Source organism: Chanos chanos, chromosome 6 (assembly GCF_902362185.1).
Source record: "Chanos chanos chromosome 6, fChaCha1.1, whole genome shotgun sequence".
Classification (NCBI taxonomy): domain Eukaryota; kingdom Metazoa; phylum Chordata; class Actinopteri; order Gonorynchiformes; family Chanidae; genus Chanos; species Chanos chanos.
In genome coordinates this window covers 29,159,467-29,179,492 of record NC_044500.1, presented here as the reverse complement: position 1 = coordinate 29,179,492, position 20,026 = coordinate 29,159,467, and the positions used below count along the sequence as shown (strand labels likewise).

Genomic DNA, 20,026 nt, shown 5'->3' with positions numbered 1-20,026 from the left:
TCACAGTCAAATCTCCAAACCTTGTTTCCTAACTGGTGAATTTCCTCAAATGAGCGTAAAAAAAGGCCTGTTTCTGACTTACTTTTTAAATTTTTAATCTTTCAATCAATTTATTTTTGCCCCTGTCTGTTTAAACTGTGTTTTGTTTGGTCTTGTGATATAAAATTAAAATATTTGTGTAACACTTTGGTGGCAGTTTTATGGATCTTGACTTAAACTAGGCTTTTATTTTGGAAAAAAATTATGTCTTATAATAGAGTTACTGCTGCCAAAAAAAGCTATCATGGAAACACACTGTGCCATACACCACTTCATATTAGGTAAGAGAAAACACATTCTACTCAGACAAAAATTCACAGACGAATGAGATTCTCAATGGAAAAACTTTTGTGTTTCAGGAACAGAGCTAAATGTGGCATATTACATCCAAAGCACAACTCTTTCTAAACACCAGTTTTGGATAATTTGAGACATGATCACATGACAGGACCGAAAAATGAGTGAAGAAAAAAATCAAACGACAGGGAAATCACCACATCCTTTTTGGATCAATTTGACACGTTTTCACACTGTATAATTCTGAAATTCTACCTATACTACAAATGAACCACAGAGGTCTGTTGCTTGTGGACATTGTCTTGTATTCCTCTAGAGGTGGAAGAATCCACTTGATTTTGCAGGTGGAGCTATCAACATGTTGGCCTGGTTCTTGTGCGTGATGTGGATCTGAAGAGAAATGTGGACAGAGAGAAAACAGAGGCACAGTATAGCGGTTACACAGCCTTCAGCTTTGGACACGAACACACACTATTTTTTCACTAACTTTAGCATCTCATGTTTATGTGGCCAGGTGAATTTCGAATGAACTGATGTTTGACTCTCAACGTGAGAACAGATAAAGGCACAAAAGTCTGTCTTGCGCTGAAGGGAGCTTAACTAATAATGTTCTCTGCGTATTCTGATCTTGAATCAGAATATATAATAAAAGAAAGGCAAAAAAAAAAAAAAAACCCAGCATGAAATGCCAGTTCTTCAGCAAAGTATTTGTTTTAAACACACTGGCTCCTTTTGGCATTCTTCTATCACCACGGTAACTACTTACAGTACAAGGAGGCTGCATCCACGGCTCTCCATCAATCTGCATAGGCAAAGCCTTCAGTGTCCTAAATTGCAGAGGGAAACTCATTGCATGAGCAAAACCATAAATATGGTTATGCATTCTCAATTAAGATACATTATTATTACAGTATCCTCATATTACAATATTATAATACCTCAAAACCAAGATAGAAAAAACTCATACAGTTATTGACTATATTGATAATTTTGGTTTGTATAGAACTACGTGAATGTGAACTCCATGTTATCCACCTGATAGTGATTTGTGCAGTTTGAGCAAGTCGATGTCCATTACTCTTTAAGCCAGTATAAATCTGCCCCATTTCCATTGCTCCTTCCAGCCCAACCACTTCTAAACGCATGTCGCTCATATCTGTGAGTGGAGAACATCAAGAATGTCACATTAAAATAGGACATAACACAACACATCTTATGACATATGTTTGACAACAATAAATAACATCTCTCCTTTACATCACACCTGGCATTTTCTCTTTTTGTGGTGTGTTGAGAGTGTGAGTGCAGAGAAAACTCATCTCACCCTGAACTCTCGTCTTAAGGATTTCCGGGTCAGTAATGACCTTGGGCAGTTGCTTGTCTCCCTCAGTCACCCCCTCTGGTTTCTTGGACTCGCCCCATATGTTGGAGCCACCATACATGCTGGGAATGTTGAGCACCGCAATGGCTTCCAGAGAGAGATTGCGCAGGTCCAATGGGGTTCGACAGCACTGTCAGACAAAAAAAAACACTAGTTATAGAGAAAACTCAGGGTAAAGTTCAACAGGAGCAAACAATCAGGACACAGACACAGTAAAGAAGACTCGATGAAAGATTACGTTTGTTTAAATCTAGCAATAAAATTTATGGAAAAATCAGTTCATGCTGAAAACCGAGATAGACTCAGGTTTTCAACATCATTTACAATTTTTATTTTTTACATATATAATTTCATTTATAGATGTTACTTAAACAATACGGCCTTTGTGCAAAACAAGTCTAAAAATCTCTGGTCAGAGCGGCTGAGTCCGAGCTACTGCTGTTTTGGGGGGATTTGTAAATGCAGACAGTGACACTCATGCTTCTCTTTAACAAGCACTTGTTTCAGTGGAGGCAGGTATGGTGCATGTACATTTAAGAAACATTACAACAAGACACACTGCACACGACAATCAGTTTTGTCTGGTTTATATTTGCAACAAATCTAATTTCCTATCAATGGCTAAAGCCAAACTGGCAGAGAAAAGACAGATACTTGATTCCTTTTATGGATGTGTTTTAGTCCTACTGTGTAAAGAAGAAAAAAAGAAAGAGAGAGAAGAAAGAGAGAACAGCAGCTGTCTTATTCAGCTATATCAAAAGCATTTCCATTGCAGACACAACAGGACAAGATATGATATTTTACCAATACCAGAGTGCTCACCTCAATTTGAATACATTCTTTCAGATTCTTGCAGCTGGATGATATAGTCTCAGAGGTGGCCAGCTCAAAGTAGCAAAGCTTGTTCTTAGCTCTTTTAGGCAACAGAAACAGACACATTAAGGATAAGAGGGACAGTTTATACAAGGTATTACAATAGCAAACCCAAAGACAATATTAAAATACATTGTAAAAACCTCCTAGTACCAGGGATGACGCAGAATGTGTGTCAGTTTTAGGACAGAAACTTGTAGGTGAAGTGCCAGTAATGGTTATGGGTGGTCAGTGGTGCTGAGTACTGTGCCAGTTCATCCTGATTCATTTCAAATGAGAGAGAGAGAAAATGAATGGCTCGCAACTTAAGCCTTTTTCTCAGAATCTCACCTGCTGTTAAACTTTTGTGGGCACTTTTCCCTCATGGTGTGGAATCGGTGGGCAATGGAAGCATCCTGGAATCAGACACATGATTTAGATGCTTGGAAGTGATCAAACGTCACTCAAATACTCTAACCCTATGGCACTAGCTGGTCATATATACAGTATATAGTATGTATGTATGTGTGTGTGTGTGTACATACATATATATATATATATATATATATATATATATATATATATATATATATGTGTGTGTGTGTGTGTGTGTGTGTGTGTGTGTGTGTGTGTGTGTATATATATATGCCTTTAGAGATTGTTATCAATATGATAACAGTGATTAAAGTGGAGCACTGAAGGCTAATTCTTCAGACAAAACTATTCGGCATGGGGTGATTGTAACCTAACTGACTCACCACTCCGATGGAGAAATAATTGTTGATGATCTCATAGGGAACAGGATCGCCCTTCTCCTGGGGGTTATCTGGGATAACCTGGATACTCCAGCGGTCCAGCTGTATGACGGAGCTAGCCTCCACCTCCTTCAGAATCTCGCTCAGATCTGTGCCTTCATATCCTACCACAACACAGTCAGCGCAATAAAATAAAATCGTCACTGACTAACTGCCAGATCCCAGAAGTAATTAGACCTTACAAGGAGATTCTCTGTGTTTGTTCAAGAATGAAACCCCCTTTTTTTGTGTGACACTATCCTTCAGTGTGTGGTATGAAGTATGTAACAATAGGCAGTTATTACTGGGATTTGCAAAGAATTGATGCCAAACCTATTCTAAAGCAGATATGACACTCAGTATTTTATTATAGCCATTTTAAGTCAATTTTTGATTTTTTTTTCTGTACTTCTTCAGCCTTTTCTAAAAGAGGAATCCTGGCTAATCAAGACTACAGGTACAGTTCTCTGACGGCCTTCTTGGTGTTCTACCATTTTGGTGGGTAATTCATACAGTCAGATCAGGCTGTTTGATTGCTCAGTGAGCTTCATTCTGTGTGTGAAGCTGCTCTGCTCTACTCAGGGATGTTTCCATTCTGACTTCTTTTGGACACTGATACGACAGACATTTTGTACCAGCATGGAATGATAGGACTGAGGACGCCGTCTTACCCCCGCCCCAGCGAAGGCATCGGGCCAGATCATTGCCTGTGCCAAGGGGCAGAACTGCTACCGGAGGACGGACTGCCAGATTAGCTTTGTCTGTAGGAGACAGAGATGACAGGTGTAAGTGTGGGCATGTCTGATAAATCTTATATATCTGAGGGTGTAATATCAGATGTCTTCTATTTGAAGACAAAAGGAAAAATCTTTTTTACAGGCAGTTTTGTAGCACAGATGCAAATTAACCAGCTCACAAAAAAAGGACTGCTGTTTTTTTTTTTTTATGAGGCCAGACACTAATGTAATTCTAGGAACTTTGGTCAGGCTTATTTTGGACGATGCACTGGACAGTATCAAAGCCAACGAGAATGTGTCTCTTCTGACCAATAGCCTCCAGGATCCACCCCACAGTGCCATCACCACCGCAGACTAAGATTCGGTACATGGTAAGATTCCGGAAGAAATGAAGTCTGCAGCAAAAAGTGATTGCAAAACAACACGTCTATGTTACTAATTACAAGAGTTAAAAAATGCAAATGGCTTGTGCTTAGTTTTGTATATGCACAGTATCATCTGTACCCTGGCTTTGGCCCTCCATTGGATAGATTGTAGACCTGCCTTGGGTTCAGCAGGTATTGGAACTTCCGTAAGACTCTGCAAGAAAAAAGGACAATATCCACAAAATAATATACACATGCTAAGCTCAAATAATACACAACTGTTTTTTTTTTTTTTTTTGTACCAATATATGTCGTACATATAGTATTTTTCTTACCTCTCTCCCTGGTTGCCACCACTTTTTGGGTTCACAAACACTAAAAGAGGATGAACATTTGGGACAGGGAAGGCCTAGGGCCGCGGAAATAGAGAAATAAGAAAGAAATAAAAGTAAAACTAAAACAACCGGAACTGGCATTTTGCAGAGAAATTCAGACAATCGGCTGTATTTAGGGGAATTAGGTAAAACGTTCAGTCCATTGAGCGAAATGAAATTTTGTCATTTTACAAATGACAATAGCTGACATAAATCACAGGTGATCCTCTTACCTGCAGTGAATGTCCATCTGCAGTCATGTTCACCAGGTCCCTCTCTTCCGCAGAGATGGAGCCCATACCTTCCTAAAGCCCATCAGTCAGCAAAGAAGATTAGCACCAGGGACAGGTTGCAAATTCATAAATACAAAAGAACATGCTCTACAAACACAGGGTAATGTACAATACGCAAATATTCAAGATGCTTAATATGAAAGTCTACATGGATACAAAGGCATTTAGCTTAAAGAGACAGGTCATTTGTGAGAAGTGGTCAAACTCTCACTCCACCCCCGCCTCTCTCTCTCACTCCCTTTCTCTCCACAGTCTCACTGGTGAATCTGTTACCTTGGAGACCGTGCATATGGCCCATGGTGGGAGAATATGGTCCCTCAGAGGTCCACAGTCACAGGCAGTTGGGCCGAGCGACACACAGTCATTATGGCGCTTAAAATAAACAGAGTTAAAACAGAGAAAAAAGGATTTAAACTATAAATTTTTTAAGGCCAACCCTACTGAGGCACCATGTTACACAAGCTATAATTATCATGCGATCATAAGGTTTTACATTTCTTCTGTTGACATGCAAGGGAGTCACACAAAGGGAAAAAATGAGTACAGACAGTCCTTAGCAGGTCCTGTTACACTGGGGTTTTTGTCTTTTGCTGAACACACCACAGATTAAATATAAACTATGTTTAGGCCTGCATTAAATGTACAATTCGCTCTTTGAAGCCTCTGTGAATGATGCTTCTGTGAGTTTGCAAAACAAACACACACACACACACACACACACACACATACATGCTGCACTCTCTCACCATGCCATGGCACCACACACAGTGCTTTCCCATAAGTGTCTTGATCTTCTTATTGCAGATCTCACACTTACTGGAGTCACAGTCAGCACTGATCCAGTCATGAGCTGGTACCTACGGTTGGAAATGGACACTCTGGTACATGGTGACGTTTTTTGTTGTTGTAATTTCTTCATGTGGATAGAGAATGATATTTTATTTGAAAGCAATGTTGACAAAAATCTCGAACATCACAGCTTTTCTCACCCCTAACTCTGCTTTAGATTTGACGAACGTTTTCGCACAGGGAGCTGGATTCTTATTGGCACAGTGACTGTGGACAGTGTACTTGCAAACTGAAAGTAAGGAGAAAGAAAAAAAAAGTAATTTGGCAAGTCCGTCTGAAATCCAAACAACACACAGTATTCTGAAAGGTGACTAAAATTATGTTTCATATCAAAAACGGACATAAATTCGACGTGTTTTTTTTGCATGTCTACAAACAGATTGTTCCCATTATGTTACATTAAGTCATGTATGGGACAGCCGATCGGAGATGACGAAAGGTCAAAGGGCACTCACGGTTGCAGCTGAGGCCCTGTTTGCGCAGCCCCAGTAGCAGGTTTTGACATACGTAGCAGTACGTGGGCCTGTTAAAATTCTTCATCCTCCAGATGTGCTGCCCGTCTTTCTCAGGGATCTGAACAAAAACAGGACAAGTCACTATGCAAGAGTTCAAACCGTCCACATATAAATGCACGTGTGATGCCACCTAAAGGCTGCAAGAGGAAAAGAGGAATATGGCACCAGTTAAACCTAACCAGTCTCTGCATACGTACAAAACCAGCTTCTTAGCAAGTTTCATATCAGTACTGTGTTCGACGACATAACTGACATGTTGACAATAATATTCTCATTCCTATTTTATTCCCAACTCTTAAAGAAATTACGATCAGTTGTGGAAGGTTTGGTTTAAGTACACTGAACTTGAATTAAAGATTTAAAAAAAAAATAGACAAAGGAAATCTACATGTAATCACATGGTTAACTGCTGAACACCCCAGTATTGAATACAGGAATTCCACAAATAGCTCATGAGTGTGTCACTATGACACAATTAATGTTCATTGCTGAGAGTAAAAGTCATGTATATGCACTGTGTAAAGGAAAAAAAAAAGGTTTGGCTCTTACCCTCAGCCCCAGCAGCACCAGTAAGGGAATGTTGTTCAGACCACCCTGGATCCACTCCTGCTGCGTGACCATCCCATTGCTGTCTGTATCTATGGCTGTCATCATGTCTCTCAGCACCTGGCCAATCACAGCAATCTATAACCGGCCCTGTCCCTCACAGTCATTGTGTTGAAAAGCTTGTACCTATAGGCTAGGCCAATTGCTAGTTCTCATTCAGGCTTGGCAGCTGAAATGCAAGTAGTGGATATATATATAGATATATATAGTGTGGTGTGTGTGTATATATATATACACACACACACACGTGATGATTTTTCAACCGAATCATGAAAATCTAAGTAGCATGTTTTAATTACCTTGATACAAACTGTAAATTTGTGATATGTGTGCAAGAATTTCAATATTTACAGTTTTCTTTTTAACGTGTAACACCATGAATTACAAACAATGCTTGTACAAGAGAGGAGCATTTTAATCACCGGCCTGAGCTCTGACACATCCCAGCCGAGGTAATGGGCGGCCCGAACCATCTGAGTGATTATCCTGTTCACTTCCTATTACAACAAAATGAGAAAAAATGACAGAAAACTAGAAATGACATCCACTCTTGCCACATCTTGGGTATATTTTCATTTTGAATTGCTACATTATTGTTCTAACAGAATAAGTTTTTAAACTATGTTTTACTGGCCAACACATCTACTCCACAACAGACACACTATTTGGGTGTACAAATAGCTCACCGAGGTATCCAGAAGCCCATTGCCATCTTTGTCATATAATTTGAAAGTAACTGTATGTGAAGAGTGGTATAATTAGGTTTGTTTTTCAAAACTTTACACATTCATTCCAATAACTCATTCTTGGCTTGATCATGTACACACAATGTAATTGTTTAAAGTAAGGTAGCTGGGTGACTCAAATACACAATTGTTTTTTTTTTTTGTAAAGACAGAAATGTGAAGTGCTGGTATTATACTTAATTCTTACATTTCAGTTGACTGCATCTGCTATGTGTCCACAGGGTCATTCACAAACTCCCATTTTGTCACATGAAAATTGCCTTTCCACTCTTTCTCTAATGCTAATATAATCAGTTGTCACACAGTAAGGATTACTGGAGAATTGTTGCATCTTTTAATACGCAAGTATTTAAGTTCCATTTGTGTAATGACTTGACAAAAAGTGTTAAACTTACACTCCAACTTGTCTCTAGGTTTTCCTGCCTCCAGCACAGAAAAATAGCACGATATGTCTTTAATGGAAACACCACCTGAGCAAAGAATGAAAAGGAGGCACTGGTGTGTTTGAGAGTTTGGTATCTGCATTTAGGCAAAATATGGTAATGCTGTGAAGTCTAACCGTCTTTGGGGGAGGTGCATTTTTCAGACGAATGCTGCTCAGAAGCCTGGAAATAGCGATAAAGTCGCTGACAGAGATCTTCTGGAAAATCATTTACCTCCAGGTACGTCTTCAGGAACAGGGAAAATCCAACTGCATCGATGCGCTAAAACAAAGGAACAGTTAGACGTACCATAAACATAAACGTCAGCAATAATACATTAAGATAAAATAACTTTTACTGACTTACATAGAGATAAATGACATTGTATTAATGTGAATAGATCTGCTATCTGGAGGGTCTGAGTACGCAGATTAATTTATGGATGTATTTTGTGGTAATCTCTTGATGCCCGTGTCCTCACAATTTAAGTGACTTTTGATAATGATATTGACAAAAGCTTTGCAGATTGGGTGCGCTGGTTGCTCCAGATGTTCTGCCCTAAGGCTTCAGTAATAAAGCACATCCTAAAACTGTGTCAGCATGAGTAGGCTATGATTCTTCACAGGTGAATTACACTAATGTCCATATAAAACTACCCATATTCTATCAATAGCATATGACACTGCACAGAAAATGTGCCAAGCAGTAAATTAAAAGTGGATCAGTGTGGGCAAGTATACAGAGTTAATTTAAGACTGGCATATTTCTCATGAACTATTTGCATTTTGTTACACTCTATGTTACAATTTGTTTTCATTCTAATCAGTAATTAATCTGTTATTTGGTCATTGAGAAATACTTTAATATGTGTTATGGCTTTTAAAAAAAGCTGTAAAAATGACAGTTACAAAAAGAGAATCAGTCAGCTCTTCAAGTTGTTATGACTCTTAACTTTAGAGTGTCTTAACCTTACCTCTCCAAACTTATGCTGGGCAAACTTCCCACCTGCATTAAATTGCTTCAGCACATCCCTCACCTCCATACTGCTGTCTGCATGGCAGAAAACACACAAGATCTGCTGGGCAATTTCAGGGTTGCAACATATAGCCAACATTGTGATGTCATGAACATAACTACACAACTAATTTAACAAATGGCACGCTAATCATACATTATAAATCCGACAGAAACAACTTACAGTGGTACTACCGACTTGACAATACAGAACAAAAACAACCTCCCTGTGAACTGGTGTCTGAGTCAGGGATTAGTGAAAAAGTTGAATCATGTGCGTTGGTGTGGATTACAATTGAAACATACTGTCAACTGATTCATTAGTCTGATACTGTGGAACACTGAAATACTTGACAAAAGCGTAAAATGAAGACTGTGAGAAAATTTTAATCCAGACTGTTCAGTTAATGAACAAATGAATGAATGAATTTGAGAGACTTACACTCCATGTACTCCTGCAGCTGGATGAATTCCACAGGGCTCAGTTCGCTGTCTTGAGAAGCCATTCTGCTAGTCACTATTCACTCACAACCTGGTACAATGGGTTAGAGAAAACAAGAGAAAGAGAGAAAGAGAGGGAGGGAGAGAGAAAGAGAGGGTGGAGGTGATTGAGGAAACACACATACCAAATCATAAATAAGAGAGCGAGACACACAGACAAACTGTGGTGACAAGCTGACCTGGAGAAAAAGGTGCAGAGAACAAAGAGGAAAAAAAAGAGTGATGGAGCAACACATAACAGGGAGGAACCAGACAGAGGTGTTAACACAACAAACCAAACGACTCTGTAAAAAGAAGGGATGAAAAAAGTTCAGAGGAAGTGTAGATTTTTGTTAGCTGCTATTGTAGGAAGTTCAACGTCCATGAACAGATATCTGAATAGAACAGAACAGGTTAATCCCCATTCTTCTGAAATGTGTACTACATCACAGATTGTGTACTGTCATGACAGGTATAGCGTATTAAAGGTGTCTCCTTCAAAACAAGGTGTGCCTTCTCAGCTGCTCATATCATGCATATGCTGCTATTCTTACTTGAACTTTCTGTCAATACCTACCTGTAAATTGACCCAGCTTTTGTGAGGGACAGTATAAATAATTTGAGAGCCATTTGTTTAAGACCTTTGCTGTTATAAGTGTGTTTATTAATATTATTGTATATGCTCTAAACTGTTTCCCCAACATTTTAGCAAGTTATTGTATAAACACATCTTTTCCAATTCTGGAAATGAGTATTCTGCTCTTATATTCAAATTTTGGAAACTTAATATAATGAAATAGATGCAAACGTTCTTGTACTTGGAACACCAGACGAGACACTATAGTTTGTGGAGAAGTTTGGTCTAAGACAGGTTGTACCACGTCCACATCGTCAGAGCAAACTCAAATAAAAGACTTATTTGACTTTAAGGTAAACAAATGAAACCTATACTACGCCAGAACCTCGCAGAATATGGACTTTGGCTGACCTACGCCCAAAAATATGGTTCCCGCTTGTCCTCAGGTGAACATCCGCGGCAAAGGTGGAAAAGAGAAACATAGATCTCACCGACACTGCAGGATTGACAGGTAAAACTTGTAGGGTTAGAAAAATTTCATAAAGAAGTCGTGCTTTTCCTGCGGAACTGATGAAGGAACGACTAAATCAAAGACATATTTGTTTTGAAACTAAAGACGACTTAACTCGTTATACATGCTAGATGGTGTTTTATTCACTTGTCCTAGTTCAATTTGTTCCTGACCGGACCTTAATTTCTTGCTTTTTTGTGTGGAAAAAGTCCAACATTGAAGACTCTCCTGCGACAATGTACAGTATGTGGTTCATTTCAAATTATCGAAGTTTACGTTCATCTATGTTCATCTTCCTCTGAGGTGCTTCTACCTTCAAAGCCACTTATTCATATAGAGCCACAGCGGGTTATGACAACGATACAATACATACTTTATACTACGCTGACAACCATAACAAGACAACGCAGTTTAAAACATTAAATGAAAAATTTGATGTGATTTCAGAATTGACTGATTTTTGCCTTATACCGTCCACTGACTGTATCTTGATTTCCGCAACAGATGAAAAATGAATCGTAACAGAAATTAAGATTTGACCCAACTACCCATTCCCTTTACAGTTATTTGTTTCATTAAGTCAACATATTTGGAACAGACGTTCAGTTTTAGATATTATTTTGAGTTCATTCATTAGTATTTATAGCAACATAAAGGGATTAACCCCCATGTCTTAAAATAACTCAAACGATTATCTGTCGCACACCGACCGAGAAATGTATAAGGAAACGTAAAACACGGCTGTACAAAACAACTTGTATTATAACTTACCTTGAATTAGAGCAATTTGCCTCGGTACTCCAGCGATAGTGGGGGTTGTCAGCGGACTATGCCTCGGGGCAAACGTTTTCATTGATTTAACAAGGACGATTGTCGTGGCGAACGGGCAGGATAACACTGTGGATTAGGCAACTCCTGCAGACTCTTCTGGGCGGGTCTTGAAGATCGTGGCAGTTTCAAACTTTACGAATCTTACCTGCAAGGTGTCTTGCAGAGCTACATTGCAGCACTATGGGAAAACCCCTCACACAGAGTGATCCAACTGATTAGATGCACAACACGCGACCGATTACTGTACGAGGCTTGAAGCGCTGCCTCAGAAGCTTCTGGTTCGTTTAGATGAAATCTCTGAACATAAGTAACCGGGACACAGACACATCAAGTCTCTCTCTCTCTGACACACACATTAAATATGATAAGCCATTGAAATTACATAAAACACTTCAGAAATTAATATTTAAACGGAATTACGTAAGCAAAGGAAAAATGGATCAGGAATCACTGGGCATTAAACCGTAATACCACGATATCCGCAGCCAGCAAGCTTCCATCGAACAGTAAAAGCAGAAATGGTGATGGAACATCGTCTCACTGCTTAATCAACACTTAAGTTTCTCTCCATTGTTAAATAAACGACTTCTTTGTTACTTTACCCCTGGTTTCGTGACAGAAATTGATATAGCCTAGTGGAGTAGGTAGTAAGAGAGTGAACTGCTACTGGCACTCGTTGCACGCACTCATTAACAGATTCGTTTCTTCAATTATATTAAGCTTAGTGGAGGAAAAAACTGCTAGAGCCAAACGGATTTTCTCGTTTAATTTTTAATGCGACTAACCTCAGGCAACATCCATCTAAAATATGAACTGAAAAGCTTAAGTGGTCAGCAGTTATAGAGAAGTCGTGTAATAATGCACTTGATGTTAAGTTACAGTGCTCCACTTGACAAGTTTCCAGCATTTGGTTTTTTGTCAATACGATCAGTCTTCATCTCAACATCTCTTTTGGTACAGAACAGTACATTACATGTTTCAGAAACTTTTCCATAGCCTTAAGGAAAATATTCGTAGAGATTAATGTTGAATAAGACACAGATGTCCTGAGATTATTCATCATATTAAGCGGGAGAGAGCTGTACGAGGTCAGTCAATAAAACACCAAAGGAACGCATTTAAACATTATTATACACTGCCAGTGTGGACGCTTCGTGATGTTTGCACATCCTTCGGGCGCCTGCGTTCAAGAATAAAATGTATATTACGCTTTTAAGACATATATTGCTCGGCCATACTAAATCGCACAAAAGACATCAAGTCTAAATGTTCGTGAAGAGCGACTGAAAACATCAAAAACAAATTCATATAAAAAACAAATCTTACGTTTCAACACAGAATTCACAAGAAAACTCTGGTAAGCAACAATAAGGCGATGCTTCTGGACCCGTTTTCACATACTGTATACATAACAAAGTAACAACCGGAAAAAAGGACTTCGAAAGGTGCAATTCCACATGGAATCAAATAAACATATAAAATACAACAACTTCAAGTATGATTAGAAACAAAAGGCATGATACTTCCTCATTGTGTTGTTGGACCCGAGGTGCAATTAAACATCCACACCTCATCTGGTCGTTTTAAGATAGAGAGTTCTGCAGTAATTTTACGTTGAGGTTGTACTGAATCTGTGCTCATACTGAGGTTGGGACAATTTGAGAAATATAGAGAAAGAAGTGTAATAAAGTGATGAGTCTGATGCAATAAAACATCAGCGGCGGGCAGGAGGGGACCGCTTGGAAAAGACGAAGTTGTATTGTCGCTGAGATGTTTATGACGTTTACGAGTTGACTGCACGAACAAAGCGTCCAACTGCGGACAGAGAACAGCGTTAGACAATGATCCACTGGTGTCAGAATCGTTCAACTTCTCACGCGTCTTCCCAAGAGCCCAGATGATTTCCCATAACGTAACAAAGGAAAAAAAAAGCTAGATTTTAACTGTGTTCATAAGTGCTATCATGGGTTTAATCCTTCATGACTTCTGGTTTCTGGCTCCTTTACAACTTAACCTGTAGCAATTTGGCATCATGTTCACGGATTCCGATCTAGCTGTAATCGTCTTTATGCCCTGGAGAACACATATCTCCCAAATGTTCCCAACCTTCAAGATCGTCTCTGAGAAATGGAATTTACTCCCTACCGTCATTTCCTTGAAGATCATTTAATTTGACAATAAGGGATGAATGAAAGCAAAAAAAACAAACAAAAAAACCCATGTTTTAGCGCAAACAAGGCGTCACACCCATTGCAGAACCATATTGCTTAAACCCATGCGCTCATTACAAATCAGCATTCTCCAGTCAAAGGGACTAAGAAGATATCATCATCAGGATAGTGGGATAACTCTCCCAGCATCTACTGGGATTGTGAGATATTCTCCCAACTCTTTCAGCATCTACTGGGTGAGCTGCCCTGCATGTGAAACATATTTACTGCAGAAGCAACCCAGATACAATCAGCAGTGAGGATGTTTATCATGCCACCTCCTTCAGTTGCGGTATCTAAGCAAAACTGTGAAGCAGCTATAGTCCGATTTCCAGTTGTGTTGGCTACGTGTTGTTTATGAAATCTCCTCCACTCCGTGGGCAAAGATCATGACCAGTCCAGGTTCTAGGATCATGTCCTCGCCCATGTGCTGGTTTTCACAGGCCAGAACCACCACAGCCTGTTTCCCCGGGATACGCTTGGCGACGTAGTTCTCGTAGTAGCGGCGGTTCATTTGCCTGGTCTCCAGCGTGGCGAGGCCGCTGGGCCAGTTCCGCTCGTGAGCGTTCTCGATGAGGTCGTTGACGATGGAGGCGGGGCAGCCGCTGTCCACTAGCGAGCGTTTTATGACAGCCTGAAGGACAGCGTCCGGCGTGGAGATCATCCCACCCCAGCGCGTCACACGGGCTGGCTGCAGGGATCCCACCCACCTGGTAAACAAACAAACAAACAAACAGTTTGAGAAACATTTATGTTTAATTTCTTATACATGATGATAATAATAATAATAATAATAGTAACAATAATAATAATATGATGATGATGATGATATAATGAGCTCTGAGGAATGCCTGTAGAAACCTCTCATAAAACCTAAGTAACTTATGCTTTACATATGCATAAGAGCAGGTACAGTGATGGCATATATATGCAAACTTTTTAACAGAGCCAATAAGCCTTTATCATTTGACAATAAAGGTCTATTTCAGATTTAAAACTGGCCTGATTTTACAGTAGAATTTATTCAGTAGAATAAATTACAGTAGAATTCATTGGCACTGCTGGTATGTGTTAGGAGTCCACAGGAAGACCTGCCACTTACTCTAAAATCTCATTATACTCGATGGTCTCCTCCAGATTCTGTAGGTTGGGGTTAGCACTGCGGATGGCTCTCATATAGGCCTTCAGGAGCTGGATATCTCGCCTCTGCCGATCAGAAAAAAAATGACAAATGAAACCATCGTGAAAATCATAAACATATCATCATATAACCATAAAAAGACAGAACTAACAAGAACATCAAAACTACAAGTCTTAAACAAAAAGAAATAACTAGGTTCATTTCAATCAATTCTTAGGATGTTACATTTATCATCAATACATTCTCTGGTCTATGCTCTAGTGTGGCCAGTTTGACCTTAATTGACACATAAATGTCATTGCTGTTATAAATAAATAAATAAACAAACAACCTGCTCTCCAAGCTGGTGTTTGTGCTCAGCAGCCATTTTCTCTAACTCAGCGATCTTGCTCTGCTGCTGCTGCACCACACCGCGGAGGTGCTGGATGCAGTTATGACCGGACAACTCGTCTTTGGGCATCTCCAGCCTAGAGGAGCAAAGGGAACAGGTAAAGGAAAAATTTAGACACAAACATGCATGTAAGGAAAAGGGTCCAAGGAGACTGTAATGTGTGTCAGTGCAACTGCTACCTCTGACATTTAAAAACACCAGCTGGAACATAGTCAGTTGAGCCAAATTTGACTTACGACTTTGACTCAGGCTTGTGATCGATATATATATATTTTTTTGCTATAAGCACAGTTTAGTCACCAGCAGAGACTGAACTTGGACACTTTTTGACAACTCAGAGCAGCAACAATACAAACATAATTCTAAAGAATCCTAGTCTTTGCGATGGAAAGTTTTCATTATCTTGTGATTGTCTGAGATAGATACATAGATAGACAGACAGACATATATATATGTATAGACAGATAGATATAGACAGACAGATCAAGCCAGTTCAGGAAAAATGACCATGGTGATATCTGGACACACAGACAGACAGACAGACAGACACTCACCCACAGCCTTTATCACACATGACAGGTTTCTTGGGGTTGTGCTCACAGGTCCTGGAGTGGGCCTGCAGCTGGTCTAGGCGCAGTATGGCGCTGCACCCATAGGGGGCGTTCTCGCAGGTTAGCTGCAGCTTGGACAGCATGTTCCGCATGATGCGAGGCACGGGCCGCAGGTGGGCCAGCGTGACCAGGGAGCGGTCGACGGGACAGGTTTGCTGCTGGGCGAACCACTGCGTGATGCAGGCGTTACAGAAGGCATGTTCACAATTCGGAGCCTACGGAGGAAAAAACACGACGGTCAGGTCGCAGGCGACAGGAAGTACAGCAGAATAAAGGCCACTTCCTGCATCAGCCAGCAATCTGGACTTGGTCAAATAATTAAGACCTTAAATGTGAAAACTGAGTAATAGGAACACTGGTGCTATTTTTCCAAACTGAGCCAAATGGATAACTGAGAATCTTAAACAAACATGAGCGCTGAGCTAAACTGTGATTTTATGGCATCAACAAATGAGAGAAAACAGTGACAGACAGAAGGCTCGATGTACTGTTTTTCTGGGCAGGCTTTCAGAGAGCTGGTTAAGGAAGAACACACTATGTGGTGTGTGGTGCTCTGTAATGCACTGAAACAGACAATCGCCTCCCTCCCTTCATACTCCGCAGTGCTGATTAGCACTGGTCCCTGTGGAAGGATAAATTAACAGTACTCCACGACAGAATCCCCCCACACACCCACAAGGTCAAGTAGAGTATACAGTTTCACCCATCTCCCGTCTCTATCCGACAATGGTACTACTGAATTCAGTTTGTGTAAATGAGTCAACATCACAAAGAAAAATGAAGCGTTGCGCGCACACACAAATAAGGAATGTTGAGAGCAGACATTTTAAACACATGACTAGTTATAAACACACACATGCTGAGTCATTAAGTAGAGGTATCATTAAGTGGTCCAGTGCTTGAACCACTGCCAGCATGCAGTGCAGTCTAACAGCCGCACAAGCAAGGATACTCACAAATATAGAAACACAGGAGCTGACACCTCACTTCAGTACACAAGCCACATACTACAGAATATAATGAATATAGGGGGAAAACAACTCACCTTTCTCACTGTTCTGGGTTAGAGCGGTAAGCATAACATATCCTTCTCATAACATTATCTGGCTTCTCTGAATGGCTAGCTGGATTTTCAAACGGTTTCCAAGAACAATATGCATATGTATAGGTAGTACACACCGTATAATCCACCAGATGTGCAAGCTAAAATATTGCACACAAATTACAAAACCGACTATGATTAAAAAAAATCACATCTTGTCTTTTTTCTCCTCAGTCCTCTCTCTCCTCCCTCTCCTTCTCCTTCTCTTCCCCCGTTCCTTCTCTCCCTCTCTCTCGCCACATCCCTTTGAAAGCTGATCTCTCTCATGCTCTCTCCTTCCTCTGTTCTCTTCCTGCTTATTCTCATGTCACTCCTTTACGCAAATGGGATCTTGAACATTCCTAATATCCTAAAGAGAACGTAAAGAGCTGCTGTGCTCATTATATGCGCTTTCCTTTCTATGACCCGTCCACTTTTTGTGGGGTTAGTATCTCCCATGTTTCACAGATACGCACGAGTCATCCTGTGTGAAAAGCAGTTTCTGCTACCGGGGTGTCCACTGTAACAGAATCACCAGAGTTGACTGTGTGAGAATGAATGAGCAACCACTGATTCTCTATGGTTAAGCACACGCACGCACACACACACACACACACACACACACACACACACACACACACACACACACAATCTCTAATAAGAACTCTGAGGCACACAGTTAATGCATAAATGTTATCTTGTTCCCATCATGTGCAACATCTTAAATGTTATAGGCTAACTATTTATATAACATCTTAAATCTTATAAAGGTTTTATGTAACAGAGACATTTCTGACTCAATCTAAGCTGAGCTTCAATAAAATTACAATGAGAGAAGACTATAACCAACTGATCAATTAATTTTCAACTGCAGTTTATTGCCTACAAAACCACCCTGGAACTTGTGTGAGCCCTTTGGCACCAACAACCATCACAGCAACAATTTTCCCAAAGCACATACTTTCACAGGCAGAGCAAGAACTCGGCACGTACATTCAACCTCGGTACAGGAAAATTGTTCACGGTAATGATCACATTAGGGGGGAGAAAAGAAAACACTTTTTATTCAGCCCTTAGCCTTCCACAGCTCGTATGGAGATCCCTGAGAAATGCCAGAGTTAAACTGTAGTTTGGAATCGAGTGTCAGATCAGTTGAATCCAGACTTGAATCCTGTCTCGAGTCCAGTGTTAAAAAAAATTGTGACTTCAAAATAATTCAACTTCAGACCACTCACCATATTCGAGATTTCTACTACACGCGAATAACCAAAAGCTAACCCTGCTAACATCACATAGACTCTAGTAAAATGGTACAAAATGAGCAACAAACCTCAAAGATCATAGTAAAAACATTTTTGTAAAAACGTTACAAGCTTATTCAGGGAAAACACAAATTAAGCACCAAGACAGCCAATTTTTCTCACTAATTCCATATATATAAATAAAATCATATGACATACATCAAATAATGACTGAAAGCAATGTGTGCAGGTAACAAGGGTAAAATCTGAGGGTGAGGGTACAACAAGCCAACATAAACTGAAAGATGTGATGACATAAAACGAACACATAAAAAGCAGACCTGAACAGGCTCTTCTAAAACTCCACTGCAGATGGGACAGAGAAGATCTTCATCTATGTCTCCTTGGAACCGGGTAACGTCGTACCCCATGGCATATCACTCTCTATAGCCTGAGAGAGAGAGAGAGAGAACTTTGGTCAAGGTTAACAGATATGGGACGTTCAGAGACTTGTATGCAAATGCCCTCCTTCCCTGAGAAACAACTACCTGGATCCTGAGATGATAAAAAAAAACCCCAAATCAAATTCAGATTCTTTTATTCTTTTCTAATTCTTCTGATTTAGAGAATGAATGTGACTAGAAATATACAGAATATATGACTTCATACAACAGTAAGCAGGGTTATCCCCACACAGGGTTGCATGTGCCCTTATGCTGTAAATAGCGAGCACTCACTGACTTAGATACGTCTGATGAACACTAAATTGTAACCTGTTCTGCTATCTAAGGAAAACAGTTACATTCTCTCATGCAAATATTAAAACTGAGAGTTTAAATCCTATACACGTGGGATACCAAATGCAGCAGAGTGAAATTTTCGGATAATTTCATAATATGTTTTATGTGTATCTAGTATCTGGTTTACTCAAATCAAGCCCTGTTTAACTATAACCCCCACACCACCGCAAACACACACACACAGGGCCCTGAATAGATTACTTACTAGGGTCCACCTTGATAAAGGTACAGAACACAATCTCTGCAAAGTAGGCCAGGACCCTTGTTCATTCGTTACAGGAAACCATGTAATAAACAAACAATCTAACAATACTGCTGGCCAGCTATCAAAAAGTAACAAAGGATCCAAAAAGACAGCTTACCTTTTGTAAAATCTTTACATGAAATTTCCAGATAGTGGTTCAGAGTAATGTTAACAAAGCTACCGTTGGCTGGCTTCACACAGCTAACGTTAACTACACCAACAAGGCTTTCGCCCGAATTCTGTAGCGTTATCTTCGCTATTACAAACTAGTGTGTGTTACGCTGACGGATTTTGATTTGAGCTGATATACGTAAAAAATTCCGATCAGAACATTCCCAGACATTTAACACTTTACCAGGCTAAAGCTGTCTAGGCTAGCTACCGACACCCTTTCAGCGGAAGCCTTAAAAAAACTTTGAAATTTCACCCCAACAATGTCTGACACGACTAAACATGCTAAGATCAAATTCACAAAACGATTCAGCTGGTTTGAGTTCGATTGCTATTCGATAAAATAACATGTCGAAGTCATGTCAGTCTAGTCTTGCTAAGGCTGTATGTCGCCGATTGCCACTTCCTCGGAGATTGACGACATCTATGATTTGCGCGTGCGCGTGACCACAG

The 20,026-nt window shown here is 40.0% G+C and overlaps 2 protein-coding genes across 2 annotated transcripts; both read right to left on the bottom strand.

The window, feature by feature from the left end:
- Positions 1-402: 402 nt before the first annotated feature.
- dgkab (diacylglycerol kinase, alpha b) lies at positions 403-9,790 on the bottom strand. Its single transcript, XM_030778235.1, has 23 exons — positions 9,727-9,790; positions 9,244-9,320; positions 8,408-8,552; positions 8,244-8,318; positions 7,789-7,838; positions 7,525-7,599; positions 7,046-7,162; positions 6,437-6,554; positions 6,122-6,210; positions 5,879-5,989; positions 5,406-5,504; positions 5,073-5,144; positions 4,801-4,874; positions 4,605-4,679; positions 4,410-4,495; positions 4,035-4,124; positions 3,328-3,488; positions 2,921-2,985; positions 2,540-2,630; positions 1,661-1,847; positions 1,372-1,492; positions 1,103-1,163; positions 403-726 (listed from the first exon to the last, which is right to left on the bottom strand). The coding sequence occupies exons 1-23, from the start codon at positions 9,788-9,790 to the stop codon at positions 649-651; spliced, it is 2,181 nt and encodes a 726-aa protein (XP_030634095.1). The 3' UTR covers positions 403-648.
- A 3,862-nt stretch (positions 9,791-13,652) lies between these two features.
- LOC115814372 (E3 ubiquitin-protein ligase NRDP1-like) lies at positions 13,653-19,600 on the bottom strand. The gene is made up of 6 exons (XM_030777193.1): positions 19,521-19,600; positions 18,700-18,809; positions 15,980-16,251; positions 15,366-15,501; positions 14,996-15,099; positions 13,653-14,603 (listed from the first exon to the last, which is right to left on the bottom strand). The coding sequence occupies exons 2-6, from the start codon at positions 18,787-18,789 to the stop codon at positions 14,249-14,251; spliced, it is 957 nt and encodes a 318-aa protein (XP_030633053.1). The 5' UTR covers positions 18,790-18,809; positions 19,521-19,600; the 3' UTR covers positions 13,653-14,248.
- Positions 19,601-20,026: the final 426 nt, after the last annotated feature.

Excerpts from the sequence above, each read along its gene's own strand:
- dgkab (XM_030778235.1), bottom strand. The coding sequence starts at position 9,790 with ATGGCTTCTCAAGACAGCGAACTGAGCCCTGTGGAATTCATCCAGCTG. Across the intron at positions 1,164-1,371 it reads ACTGCACAAATCACTATCAG|GACACTGAAGGCTTTGCCTA; the intron begins GTGGATAACATG and ends TCTGCAATTTAG. Across the intron at positions 727-1,102 it reads GGATGCAGCCTCCTTGTACT|ATCCACATCACGCACAAGAA; the intron begins GTAAGTAGTTAC and ends ATTTCTCTTCAG.
- LOC115814372 (XM_030777193.1), bottom strand. The coding sequence starts at position 18,789 with ATGGGGTACGACGTTACCCGGTTCCAAGGAGACATAGATGAAGATCTT. Across the intron at positions 15,100-15,365 it reads AACACCAGCTTGGAGAGCAG|AGGCGAGATATCCAGCTCCT; the intron begins GTTGTTTGTTTA and ends TCTGATCGGCAG. Across the intron at positions 14,604-14,995 it reads GAGTATAATGAGATTTTAGA|GTGGGTGGGATCCCTGCAGC; the intron begins GTAAGTGGCAGG and ends TTTGTTTACCAG.